General features: G+C 38.2%; 1 protein-coding gene across 3 annotated transcripts in view; it reads left to right on the top strand.

Moving 5' to 3' along the window:
- The window catches only part of tnfsf13 (TNF superfamily member 13), a 33,460-nt gene that overhangs the window by 1,421 nt on the left and 17,167 nt on the right, over positions 1-14,872 (top strand). For 2 of the 3 annotated variants that reach the window (XM_028796209.2, XM_028796208.2), the window contains exon 3: positions 10,313-10,360. The exons of the other annotated variant lie outside the window; for it this stretch is intronic. In XM_028796209.2, the coding sequence (XP_028652042.1) occupies positions 10,313-10,360 (48 nt within the window). The remainder of the gene's footprint in view (positions 1-10,312; positions 10,361-14,872) is intronic. 3 annotated transcript variants of the gene reach the window in all.

The following is a 14,872-nucleotide window of genomic DNA, read 5'->3' as shown; positions in this document are numbered from 1 at the left end:
AAACAGGCAAGAAAAAAATTCAATACAGGATGGCTGGAGGATGGCACATTGCACTGCTCCCTGATGGTGTAAAAATCAATGTCAATGATAGTTTTCGACCAGGAAAGAGACAAGCAAAGGGTATGGAAGTATCAAGGTCATGTAAGAGATATAACTGTGAAACAAAAGAATAGAGTAAAACTAAATCAGAGTCATAATCAAAGGAACAGATTTAAATGTTTTTTTAACTTCCACTGCCACTAACAAAAAAGATAGTAGGTGTTTTTGAGAGATATCCAATACATGGATACCAGTAGCTAATGCCGTAGTCAAGACTGTCTTTACCAAGTGCAAGACAAAACTAGGACTTCAGCTAGTCAAGACCAAGTCTAAAAGGGGGCTGAGACCAAGTCAAGACTAAGCCTTGAATAGAATTTAATTAGTTCCAGCCCAACTGTAACTACTGTAAGTGAGTAGTCTACAGAAACCCTGCTGATTCACATTAGACAATGTGGATTGAAGCATGGAAAAGGATTTCAGAAATCGCTGATTGGGGTTGGGGAGTGTGCGTAACAAGACACAGAAATGTGGTAGTGAATATATAGTACTAATCCCAAACAAAAAATCTGATTATACTTCAAATTACACAAATGAACAAAACACAAATGTTCTTAACAGGTAATGATTTTAAAATATTTTTATAGCGTGATGTGTGGCAACCCCTAACGGGAGCAGCTGAAAGAAGAAGAAAAAGAAGATGTGTGAGACTAAAAACACACATTTCTTTAGATGATCATGCTTCACTTTTATTTTTAATAATCACAATGTGAAACAATAGTGTAGGATAAAATTAGGCCACTTAATTTATTTCAGGTATGGTTTTTCACCTGGCATTACACCAAAAACTCTCTAGAAATATGTAATAATAGTAACCCCCAGCTTCATTAAGCGTATTTTGCTGCATTAGTAAAAGTCACATGAACCCAAACTGAAACTACACATTTTCATGGCTACTCAACATCAGACTTAATTCTAATGTATCACAGAGCCACCTGATCTTTCTAATATAGTATAACACTAAAATACCAAGAAATCGGCTACAAAGATAAGACTGTGCAAAATACTCCACTCGTGTCAGCACATAAAGCAATGTATTACATAAAATACAGAAACTCAAATTTATTCAAAAATGTAGCTTTTCAGAAAGGTTTCATACATGCTCTGTGCAGCTCTTCTAAATAATTCAGTTACTCTTGTCTAAAATGTTTAATGAATTTTTCCTTGGAGGTGGTGTGTTTGTGTCTTAAAATGCCAGTGATCGTCTGTGTCCTTTATAGCATTACAGAATTATATGGTGGCACTTTAGAAACAGGAGGACATGACTTCTTTCATTTTAATTTTCAAATGCAATACTGAAAACCAGAAAAACACTTCATTTACCTTTTTTATTCTGGACAGACAAACAGATTATGGACAAACAACTTGACTTTTGTCTTTTAATCTACAAAATAAAGTTAACTTTAAAAAACACATTTCTTAGCAGTTGTATCACGACACGCACAAGCTTCCAACTGTGCAGTCTTTGCAACTGTCTGCTAACTGAATTCCGCCTAGGTGATAGAAGTTAAGGATCATTACATGAAGTTTATGATGAAATAATCAACATGGCAATGGGCATTATTGTGTATTACATGTCTAGTTAGCCAAAACGTTTTTGATTCTATCTAATATTGTTGGTGTGTAAGGACATATGAACAAGCATTTTCAATCAAACAAAACCGCAGTTGCAGTGGCTATGTTCATCTGAAAGTCACAGTTGTTGTAATGATGAAGGCACAAATCAAGCTTTTGTGCTTTTTGGGACAGATCAGGAAAGCAACCTTCTAACTAGCAAGTGTCAGTTTAAACAAAATATCAAAGTCACAAACACTTGCTACATAGAAGTAGAAGTTCATGTAGAACCTTTCCTTGTTTTAAACAGTTTTTACAAACTGGAAACTAATCCAGGGTACCTTCTTTTTACAAAAAACATTTTTTTAAATCAAAAATCAATAACAACAGTATACCTTTACACTGTAACTGTGCAAACAAAGCAGTTTCTCATTTTTAACCAACCTTTCCTTTCTTTTTTATTCCTTTTATCTTTCACCGTCTCTCCCTTATTTTTTGTATGCCTTCTACCCCTGCCTTTTTGGTTTCCCTCTCTTCAGAACTCTTTTGTCCTTCTATTCTTATTTAAAGCCTAATAGGTTGTTGTTCATTTTAAAAATTTGCTGGCTTTCAAATTTTTAGAAATCTATTCTTGCTCTTCTTGTGCTACAAATAGCTATTCACAGGTTGCTAAGGAAGGTAGTAGGATATTGGTTAGTAACATTTTCAACAATTTAGCTATGAACTTTACTGTAGTAGCAGATGTGGGCTTGATTAATGTTAGTTAACCATGGGTGGAGTGGGTCATTTAGGCTGGTGGACCAGGTGAACCATAAAACCATACTGCTACATATTCATATTATATCCCAAGTCAAATATCATATATTGTTTGCAGTACAAAGTTACTATACAATAGTAAGTAAATCTCCCTCATATTGACACATACTAGGTGAGTGAAAACAGTACTGTTAATGATATTGAAATGACAGAAAATGTTGCTTTTTAAGCTTTTTTGCCTACTTATTGAAATTGTGTCAAAACAGCTACTTTTACTTTTTAACAAGTTAGAAATACATAACATTCTGGTGCATTTTAAGATTGGGTTAACTATTTTGAAAGTTGGAGTGTGTTTATTTTTTATTTACTTCATCAACCAGATCTCAAATCTTTGTTTTTTTGAAATATTTTTTAACAGGGTTTTGTGTGACATGTGATTGAGATTTGCTCAGGCCACAAAGCCATTGTTTATACAGGCAGCACAATGCATGCAGAAGCCTCTGCCTCTGTTTCAATAGCTTGTACTGACTACTAAAACAGGAATATACTGTATATAAAACATACAAATTGAAACAACCAAGACTTAACAGCAACTACTTTAATAAAGCATTGATGTCAAAATAATTAAAATTAAATGAGTGGTAGCAATGCTAATGTAGTAATAAATTAAGCACTACAAGAGACGATTTTGTAACAAGAAGTCGGTGTGACTATAGACTGATATTTAAGACTACAGCAAATAAAGGAACATCAATGAGCAAGATCTTTACACAGTAGCCAAACTAGAGGTAACCAAAGAACAGCACATAAATACAAACAGAAAATGTTTAAACATTTTGTGGTAGGCATAATGTAAAAATGTATTAAACAAATATAACAATCAATGGCTATACTCTATAATATATACAGTAATGACACACACAACACCAGAATTAAGCATCACTAAGGTACAAAAAATACATACATAAAATTTATGCAATACAAATACCACGACAGAAGTAGGATGGGCACACATGCAACAAAGCAGAGAGAGTCGACAACGTTAACTCACTATGTGGAGCTCCCTCAGTATGTGCGTGTATTGTTTAGGACTGTCTGCACCAGTGTCATCCATAATGTACAAACCAACTGTGCCAACTAGTCACTTAGTTTGATTCTGCTTGGTGCTTTCATTGCTGCTAATACTAACACAAGCCCTATCGCTTGTCATCTGCATTCTGCCTCAAATCACCATCAAGCTGCAGGACTTACGATAAAGGAATAGAAGGGAGAGTCTTTTTCAATATTTTCTATAATAAAATGTGTGTGATTTTAGGTAGCTTCTTATATTGATACTGTGATTTTTGAAAAATGATTCTTTCTGCTGTTGTTGTAATTATCAATGATTAATACTAAAGACTCTGCACATATGCCCAAAGCTCATGCCTAACGTAATGCTGAGTTACAGCCAGCATCAAAAAACAAATCTGGGCAAGAAGTGTAAACACAACTGCTAGAAGGGCACCTTTCAATTTAAAAGAGTCTGCTTAATTCATTGTAAATTCACAAGTATATGTTTTTATATTTTAACATCTTTTTTTAAATAGAAAAGACTATTTTTCATCATTAAAAAAACATTATTGGACAGGCCTAGTAGTCTGATAGGTCCATGGCTCCTTAAGGCCCACACATAACAGGTCTGCTCTGTTTTTAGGACAGGTGACGGACAAGCAAGAGAAGCCTACAGCAGGTTGGATTTAATTATCATATTTGTTTATTATTAACATGTTTGCATTAGGCATGACCTTAAAAATTGTTCAGAAGAAAAAATCTCCTTCAATCGATATTACATGGCGCATCAGTTAGGGTGGATTAGGTCCACGCAGCAACCTCTTTAATTACACCTACACAGGTAACATAGGTCACTGGCTACCAACCACTTTACTGAATAGAAGGTCAATGTAGCCTGCATGCCTGTACCACACATGCTATTCTGATATTCTTTGTAGTGTGGTTTAATGCGATGTCAAACACATGATCAACATTTGTTTAGGTAAGCCAGAAGTAGTTTGTCATCCTTAGTAAAATACTGAAAAGACATGTGGGAGTCATCCTTGCACTTTTCAACTAGAATATACACCGATCAGTAACAACATTAAAACCACTGACAGGTGAAATGAATAACATTGATTGCCTTATTGCAATAGCAATTGTCAAGGAGGCAGCAAGTAAATATTCAGTTCTTGAAGGTGATGTGTTGGAAGCAGGAACAATTGGCAAGCGTAATGATCTGAATGACCATGGACTAATTGTGATGGCTAGACAACTGGGTCAGAGTATCTCCAAAACAGCAGGTTTTGTACGGTGTTCCTGTATACAATGGTTAGTGCCTACTAAAAGTGGTCCAAGGAAGGACACATGTGAACCAGTGACAAGGGTCGCAGGCACACAAAGCTCATTGATGCGCATATCATGTTTGAAGGAAATTCTCAATGTTCCTCTTAGGCCTTTCCTTGGTATCCTATTGTGTGCATCAACTTTTCTTTCCAAGCACTTCCTGTGCCTATTGCATTTGACTGTGTGACCAAAACCAAACTGACCAATCAGATTGCTCTGAGGGACTGGGCACACACACACACACACACACACACACACACGCACACGCACACGCAAACGCACACACACACACACACACACATACAAAATGGTTTTATTATTTTGTAGATTAGGCAAAGATGTAGAGGTTCTACACATATTACAGCTTTTGCCAAAGTTCAGGTGCACTGTGGTCAGTGTTAATGTGGAAAGGGAGTCAGGACTGGTGGAATAAAATCCTGCTTGCAACTGGCTGTCCAGTCTCCTTATGCAACAACGCACACTTTGATATATTTCTGAATGACTGCAATTTTTGCTAAGAAGATATGCAATTTTTAAAATGTATACCTCTCTAAAGGCATGCATTATAGTATATTGTAACTGGTGCTGGTGTTAACATCTTATCCAATCTTTTTAAAGTAAGCAAACCATAAATGAGCCAGTACCTTCAGTGCTCTATGATCAGCTTTGCAGGAGATTATATCAGTCCCTTATGACAGAAGCCTTGAAGGTTGATGTTTGATCCTGGAAACGCTAGCTAATTTTCATCCAACTTCTCAATTAACGTTTTTGGCTAAAATAATGTATCAGAAAGAATTATTTATAATCAACTAGTTAATCATCTTAACTATTGTAATTTGTTTGAGATCTACTAATCTGGCTTTAGGAGTTATCATGGTGTTGAGACGGCCCTCCCTTATTTCTGACTGAGGTGGGGCAACAGTCCTTGTCCTCCTAGACCTTTCTGCAGCTTTTGACACTATTGACCATGAGATCTTGCTGTTGTGGCCTGAGCATTCTGGTGGGGCTTAAAGGGGCTACTCTCAAGTGGTTGAGGTCATATCTTATTGCTATACACTTTTCAATGGCTTTCAATTCCTCTTTTTCACCTACTGCTCCTGTTAACTATGGTCTTCCTCAGGGATCAATTTTGGGTCCTATTTTATGTTCTATATATATTCATTCTATCTGAGCTATTTTTACGGACTTTAATGTTTCTTTTCATTGTTATGCTGATGACACACAGGTTTCTATTCCTTTGTGTAATTTGCAATGAATTGGCTGCACAATTGTCTTGTAGAACTAAGATCCTGGATGGCTGACAATTTTCTCAATCTAAATTGAGAAATCTAAATCTAAATCTAAATCTGCAGCCAAAGCTTAAATTGGTTTTGAACTTCTTAGCTCTTTCGTAGACTTTTGCAAACCTCAGGTTCAGAATCTTGGGGTTATTTTTGACAGTAATCTCTTTTTTGCGAGATAGATTAATTCTGAGGTCAAGAGTTCCTTTTTCCAGCTTTGCATTTTAGCCAAAGTTAAGCCTTTTTTTAATCTCCTAGGGATCTTTAGAAAGTTACCCAGGCTTTTATCTTTTCTCGGCTTGATTACTGTAACTCATTGTATTCTGGGATCAGTAAATCCCTGACAGGCAGGTTGCAGTTGGTTCACAATGCTGGTGCTTGTTTTCAGTTTGCCTCTGTATCTCCAGTTTTAGCCTTTTTATACTGGCTGTCCGCTAGTTTTAGACTTGATTTTAAAATTTTACTGCTAGTTTTTAAATCATTACATGGGTATGCTTCCGTCTATTTATCTGAATTATGTGTTATACATGATCCATCCAGACAGCTTAGATCTACCGGTCAGTTGTCTGTTGTGCTCCCTTATACTAAGTGTAAAACTAAGGGAGACAGGGCTTTTGCAGCTGCTGCACCTCTTTTGTGTAATTCTTTACTTTACTACATTAAGGAGTCACCTTCAATTGAACGGTTTAAAACTAGACTGAAGACTCACTTCCATTCTCTAGCTTTCAGTGACTTTCCCCCCTCTTAGTCATTTGTTTGTTTTCAATTTACTGGTGGTTGTATTGCATTTTATTGTATTTTATTCTATTTATTTTATTTATGTTTATTGTATGTTTTAATGTAAAGCACTTTGGCTAAAGCATTACTGATGTTGTTTTAAAACATTGACATTAGCAAAAAAAAAACACAAAGGCAATAGACTAGATTTATAACTGAGAGGAAAAAGGACCAAGTAAACAAAGCCAAAGACAAATCCAGAATCATAATCAATGGAACACACAAATAAGTCAAAACACTAAATGGTTCACAGAAATAGAAGGTTTATTAGAGAAAACCAGTACATGGACACCAGGAGCTGTGCAAGCAGCAAAACATGATAACACAAGCCATAATGTGATCTGGCGGCACGGTGGCGCAGTGGGTAGCGCTGCTGCCTCGCAGTTGGGAGACCTGGGGACCTGGGTTCGCTTCCCAGGCCCTCCCTGCGTGGAGTTTGCATGTTCTCCCCGTGTCTGCGTGGGTTTCATCCGGGCGCTCCGGTTTCCTCCCACAGTCGAAAGATATGCAGTTTAGGTGGATTGGCGATTCTAAATTGGCCCTAGTGTGTGTCCTGCGGTGGGCTGGCACCCTGCCCGAGATTGGTTCCTGTGTTGGCTGGGATTAGCTCCAGCAGACCCCCTTGACCCTGTGTTTGGATTCAGCGGGTTGGAAAATGGATGGATGGATAATGTGATCTCATTTGTGTCATGTGACTCTCAATAGACATCAGTGTTGCTGGGGCTGCGGGTTTCTCTCCCAATTGGGCAATTTTGGTTCATCATCTGTGGGAAAATATGGGCTTTCATGGGTTGTGTCTTTTGGGCTATTTTTTCAAAAACAATGCTGCATTTTGGGCCATTTTTAAAACCTCCCCAATTAATTTTTAACATGTTTTTCATCCATCTGGCACCCCTTCCCCTGCTATTCGCACTTGTATTATGTTCTTTACCATTGTAAAATCACCCCCCCCCCCCCATTGTGTGGTGGTATATACCTATTCTATTATTCTGAAATATCTCAAAGGGGCCAAAACTCCAGCTTTGGTATGTACCTAACTCTCCTGCTCTGACATAGCCTCTCACTTTCTGGTGTGTCATTTTGTCTAACTCAGGCATTGGGCTATTTTTTTGGACAAACTTGCTATTTTTAAGCAGTCATTGGGCTACAATTTTTTTAGGAACCTGTCAACCCTGATTGACATTAAGATAATAAACAATATGTCTGTCACCATGCAGAAACAGCCTCAAAATAACAGTAACAATTCCACAAAGAGAACACAAAATGGTGCTGTCAGAATAAAGATAAAAAACACTTGTGACCACAAAGGGGTGCCAGTGAGCCCCAAACCTCAGACACAATAATTACCCAACACAGTCCCGGGTTCCAATAAAGGATTTTTATTACATAATATAAATTATCAAGTGTACAAAACCAGCCAAACCACAATTATAAAGCAAATGTCTCTTCTTTCTCTCCTGCTGTTCCTCCTTTTGAGTGTCACCCACTGCCTCTCGACTCTGACCCATGCAGGTGATGCGGTGGGCTCCTTTAAAGCTGGACCCGGGAATTCTTCCGGTGCCATAGTGTGTCCTCTTGGTAGCACTTCCGAGTCATCTGGAAACCATGGAGGTCCTCCCCTGACAGCACCCTCTAATGACACCCAGGGACCGCAACAGGTCTCAATATCAGACTTCACCTCCCATATACCCCTGCAGGTGTCCAAACTGGAACACCTTAGGAGTACCACTTCCACTTGTCGTATGGGGGATGGAACTGTTCCTGGACTCCAGCTTCCACTGGTCCATTATTTGAAATCCTCTGGCTGGACAAGAAGTCATTTTCACATCCAGCTGCCATACACATCTGTTTCTTATGGCACATACACAATGTAAGTAGCACAAAGTCCAAAAGTGAGATCAAGATGTTCCAAAACCATGACTACAACACATGCCCCACCCCCACCTCCCCCAGATTTGAATACTGGGTGACAGATAGCTGGCTGTGAAGAGTCTATATGTACAGTGTGGCATAGTGGTTAAGACTTTTGATCCAAACCCTGAGGTTGGGGTTTCATATCCCACTACTGACAATGTGTGACCATAAGCAAGTCACTTCACTTGCCCATGCTCCAATTGGAAAAACATAGGGAATGTAACCAATCTCAAATATTGTAAGTCGTCTTAGATAAATTTGTCAGCATAATAAATAAGTAATAATTCCCATATCTATGTCAGGTTTTATTTTTCCACATGCCAAAAATATTACAGTTGGATTAACAGGCATTCTTATTTTGGCCCTGTGTGAGTGTGAATTGACCCTGCAATGGACTGGTGCCCTGTCCATGACTGGTTCTTCACCTTGCACTTGATGGTGCAACCCTGAATTGGGTTAGGCAGGTCCAAGAATATCTGTTATCATGTTATCAATAAAAGATAAATGTTGAACTAACAAACTTATTACTCTACACAAGTAAGCATGAATGTGAACAGCCTTGGTTAGCTTTATGAGTTGACCATACATATCAAGGTACTGTACTAAATGGAACATGCAAAAGGGATTTACCACTTTAAGAAAATTGTCACCATAAAAAGTGCAAGATAAAATAAAGATAAATTGGCTGATTAGTGCCCAACAAAATCATATAATTTAGTTTTATTGCTTCCTTGATTCTGTACAAACCAATGTGTTTATACAATTTTGACTCTTAAGAAGTACAAGATTAAACCCAAAGGCTACTGGTTCTATTCATTCCCCTGACCCAATGTGCGACCAACAGCAAGTCACATTACCTGCATGGGATCCAAATGTAAAAAAGAAAAAAAAATTTGAGGTGTCTAGTATGTGACTTTTCCCAGTATCAAAGTGTGAGTTTTGCAGGCCAATACTTTACTTTGTAAAATGAAATGTAAGAATCATATCTTGTTGTAAAACATTATATTGTCCATCTCTCCATTTGTGCTACAATTTTTATAATGAATGTGAATTTACAATGATAATATCTGTGCCAACTTTCAATTGAATTGATTATTTCACAGACCCACATTACGATACACAGAGAGAAAAGTGAAAATTACTGTGCAACTGGTCAAATCACATTCAGAGATACCAAAAATGTGAAAATTTTGTTGATATTTTCCCTATACTGTATATAAACCAGTAATACAGTATATACTGTAAGAGAACGTAGAAATATAATATAACTGATAAATAGCATAAGTACTTGTAAAATGCCTTGGGATTATGTTTGTTATAGCAAGAAATTATAACACAAATGTCTTTTTGTTCTTTCCTAGAAAGTAAAATAATTGCTGTTAGAGAGGAAACTGTCACCATTAAATAGGCAAAAAATAGACAACTGGGTAACCAGTACCTTTCAAATCCATCATTAACACAAAATGCTTAAGAAAGAAACCACAAGCATTACCTCATATGTGACCCATAATCCATGGCATTGATATTTACTTGCTGCCATTTGCCATCTTACCCCACAGGGAGACGATCTGTAGTTCATCTTGTCCCGTTGTCCACACAAACAAACGGTATGTTGCATCTCTACTATTTGATCATTTCAGTTAACTTTGAAAAAAAAAACAATTCTGCAATATTGTTCCTGATGTAATTTTATTTTTTTTCTGGCTGATGTGGTTTCTTATTGCTTATTTATTATGGCATTTGATATTTCAATGACACACTTATTTACTTTTACTTGACCATATCAGTCTCATGTAAAATATTTCTGCTAAACTTTCTTGATGCAATTTTTTAAGCAACTGATTAGTTTAATTTTGCTAATTCACGGACAGTATTTATTTAGTTATTTAATGATTCATAGTTCTATTTATTGAGATCATTGATTTATTGGTATATCTGTTTATTTCTATATTTATTTCCTTTTACTGATCAATTAACTGATTTATTTCTTTCATTATTTGGTTATTGAATATTTATCCACATGGCTCCAGTGTCATTGATTTGAACCCTGCACCTGGTTACTGTTTGCCTTAAGTTTAAATGTTCTCTGTGCATCTACATGGAGTTTTCCTTCCAGCCCATTAGGAGTAAATGGGGTTGTGAATGAGATGAACAGACATTCTGTTCAGAGTTGGTTTCTCGTCCTTAGTGTTAATTGTGAACTGAATAAGCAGATTTGACAATCTACAGATGATGTGTTACTGATTTCTTTTTATGACATGATTGATTTATTGATTGCTTGCTTAAAAATGTATTTTGTGCTGCTTATTAAAATTTTAATTGTGTGGTTGATAATTTATGTAATTCTATACTTGCTTTTACACATGTATAAACTGGTTCTTTCATTTTACATTTTTTTTCTCCCCTCTATTTACAACTTGTCACATCTCAATTACAACGCTGACAACTTTTATGGTTTTGCGATTTGTTCATACTTATCTAGTCTAACTGAACCCAGACGTATAATATATATTTTGGTGAATTTTGCTTGGGAACAATTAGATGGCTCACTGACTGTCACGTTTCTAAGTCAATCCAACACTTCACGAAGGCAACATTCAAAGTTGGGGTGGTGATTTTGAACTACAGAGACCAGATGTGCTCTCGATAATCTGTTCTGACAGAGGGCAAGCTTTTGTTTACAAAAAGTCTCCTAACAAAACCCTATTAGACAAATGTGTGTCACATGAGCACAGAGCTCATTGCCCATTTAAAATAATTATCATAACCTGTTATTTATTAAAAATAAACATAACCTGGCGCAAGGGGAAAACCTTTCTGTACTATCAGATTATACATTGGCAAGCAATGTGTGAAAGAAGCCCGGACATAGACAGACACTGAGACAGCCAGATGTCTAAAACGCACACGTTTTATTATTTTCACCTTCTGCACAGCACACACAGTGCACAACCCCCAATAATGCTCACAGTCCTTTCTTAAGTCTTCTTCTTCTTCTATTGCCGCCTCTACTTCACTCCTCGCAAGCTCCATCCTCTTCCACCCGACTCAGGCTCACCGTCAGAGTTTGGCGGCCCCTTTGATAATGCACCCGGATGCGCTCCAGGTGGTCCCTGATGACCTTCCTGCAGCACTTCCTGGTGTGGCGGAAGTGCTGCATGGTCACCCGGATGCACTCTGGGTGTACCTGGTTACTGTTCCGGCAGCACTTCCTGGTGTGGTGGAAGTCGTGGCTTTGGAACCATCCAGGCGCCCTCTGGTGGTGGCTATGGATCCCCACAGGTTTGAGTTTCACATGTGATCCCAGAGGGCTGCCATCTTGCATCCCGGGGTAGGAACTGCCCCTCTCCAGGTCTCCCGGTGGGGCAAGGTCCCCGGCCGTCTATCACAGATGTTATCAATGGACGAATGGTAAACATGAACTATAACAACAACAACATTTATTTATATAGCACATTTTCATACAAATGGTGTAGCTCAAAGTGCTTTACAAGATGAGGAAAGAAACGTTTATAAAAAACAAAAATAAGAATAGGCAATACTAAATAACAAAGAATAAAGTTAGGTCCGATGGCCAGGAGGACAGAAAAAACAAAAAAAAATCTCCAGATAGACTGTAAGGCCACGAGACCGCCCCGCACCCATAGGGCTTCTACCAAACATAAATGATCTAAATCAGACCTCATGGTCTCAGGTGCTGTGTGTGCTCTCAGTTGATAACCATTACATAAACTTCAAAACACTGGGAGCTACAGCACTGTGCAAAAGTTTTTGGCAGTTGTGAAAAAATGCAGTAAACAAAGAATGCTTTCAGAAATGGAAGTGTTAATCATTTATTTTCATCAATCAACAAAATGCAGTGAATGAACAAAAGAAAAATCTAAATCAAATCAATATTTGCTGTGACCACCCTTTGCCTTCAAAACAGCATCAATTCTTCTGGGTACACTTGCACACAGTTTTTGAAGGAACTCGGCTGGTAGGTTGTTTCAAACATCTTGGAGAACTAACCACAGATCTTCTGTGGATGTAGGCTTCCTCACATCCTTCTGTCTCTTCATGTAATCCCAGACACACTTGATGATGTTGAGATCAGGGCTCTGTGGGGTCCATACCATCACTTCCAGGACTTCTTGTTCTTCTTTACGCTGAAGATAGCTCTTAGTGACTTTGGCTGTATGTTTGGGGTTGTTGTCCTGCTGCAGAATAAATTTGGGGCCAATCATACAGCTCCCTGATGGTATTGCATGATGGATAAGTATCTGCCTGTATTTCTCAGCATTGAGAACACCATTAATCCTGACCAAATCTCCAACTCCATTTGCAGAAATGCAGCCCCAAACATTCAAGGAACCTCCACCATGCTTCACTGTTGACTGCAGACACTCATTATTGTACCGCTCTCCAGCCCTTTGATGAACAAACTGCCTTCTGCTACAGCCAAATATTTCAAAATTTTGACTCATCAGTCCAGAGCACCTGCTGCCATTTTTCTGCACCCCAGTTCCTATGTTTTCGTGCATACTTGAGTCGCTTGGCCTTGTTTTCACGTCGGAGGTATGGCTTTTTGGCTGCAACTCTTCCATGAAGACCACTTCCGGCTAGACTTCTCCAGACAGTAGATGGGGTACCTAGGTCCCATTGGTTTCTGCCAGTTCTGAGCTGATGGCACTGCTGGACATCTTCTGATTTCGAAGGGTAATAAGCTTGATGTGTCTTTGTTGCACAAAGTTTCCTTGGCCGACCACTGCATCTACGATCCTCAACGATGCCCGTTTATTTGTGCTTCTTCAAAAGAGCTTGAACAGCACATCTTGAAACCCCAGTCTGCTTTGAAATCGGTGTCTGGGAGAGACCTTGCTGATGCAGTAGAACTACCTTGTGACTTGTTGCTGTGCTCAATCTTGCCATGACTTGAAACTGTCTTCCACAACCACACCTTGGTAGCAGAGTATGGCTGTACCTCACCCAGTTTTAAGCCTCCTACACAGCTGTTTCTGTTTCAGTTAATGACTGTGTTTCAACCTACGTGTGACATTGATGATCATTAGCTCCTGTTTGGTAGAATTGGTTGATCAGACACCTGACTAGAATCCTACAAAATCTCTGACTTTGTGCAAGTGTACCTACAGTATAAGAATTGATGCTGGTTTGAAGGCAACAGCTAGTAACACCAAATATTGATTTGATTTAGATTTTTCTTTTGTTCGCTCACTTTGCATTTTGTAAATTGATAACAATAAACAATCATTATTTATATTTCTGAAAGCACTCTTTGTTTACAGTATTTTTTCACACCTGCCTAAAATTTTTGCACAGTACTGTATATTCATGAAAATATGGAGTTCAGAATGTGCTTTTGAAGTAAACGGTGTATCACACTCCATCAAACGGACAGCTGTTAAGAGAGCTGATAACGAGGAGGAGCCACAGGAGGTGCAGATTTCAGAACTCAAAACACCCAAATCAACAAACCTGCCTAATGATATCAGAAAAATCAGGGAGAAAGCCACACAGCACCCACAATCTGACTGTACATCTAAACGAATAACTAAATGAAGTTAACATTACTGTCTAACTGGAAATGCAAACATGCCATGCCAGAATAGCCACAGTGTTTTGTATATCCACAGACCACAATGCAACTCTATTTGTTGTTATTACGTTTTAATTAAAATGACAGAAGGATACTATAGCAGACAGAGTCACTTCTCAAACGTGTGGAGCCCAGTAGCAGTGGTGGTCTAAGTGTGTGTGTGTCTGTCTGTCACCACTGTCACAACGCTCATTAAAATATGCAGATTAATTACTAAGTTTCAGTTATCTTCTGCTACTGAATGGCAAAGAGCAATTTTTGCTTCTTATTTTCTTTCAGCATCATGTATTTTGTTCAGTATCTTTTGCTCTTCTCCTAAAACCCCAGCAGCAGTTTAAAATGTACTGAATGAAGAAATTGGGGGCTGATGTATTAGGAAGAAGCACTGTGGGTGAAACCTTTGTGGCGCAGGATTTTGTCGCTATTCACTACACACTTTTAATCAGGTTGTCCAAAGATGTGTATGTTCATTTAAGAATCATGTCTGGCTCCGCAAGATGTTTATCAGTGAAGTCACTCTTTG

Source organism: Erpetoichthys calabaricus, chromosome 3 (genome assembly GCF_900747795.2).
Source record: "Erpetoichthys calabaricus chromosome 3, fErpCal1.3, whole genome shotgun sequence".
Classification (NCBI taxonomy): Eukaryota; Metazoa; Chordata; class Cladistia; order Polypteriformes; family Polypteridae; genus Erpetoichthys; species Erpetoichthys calabaricus.
The sequence above is the reverse complement of the archived record's forward strand: the minus strand, read 5'-3'. Positions and strand labels throughout refer to the sequence as shown.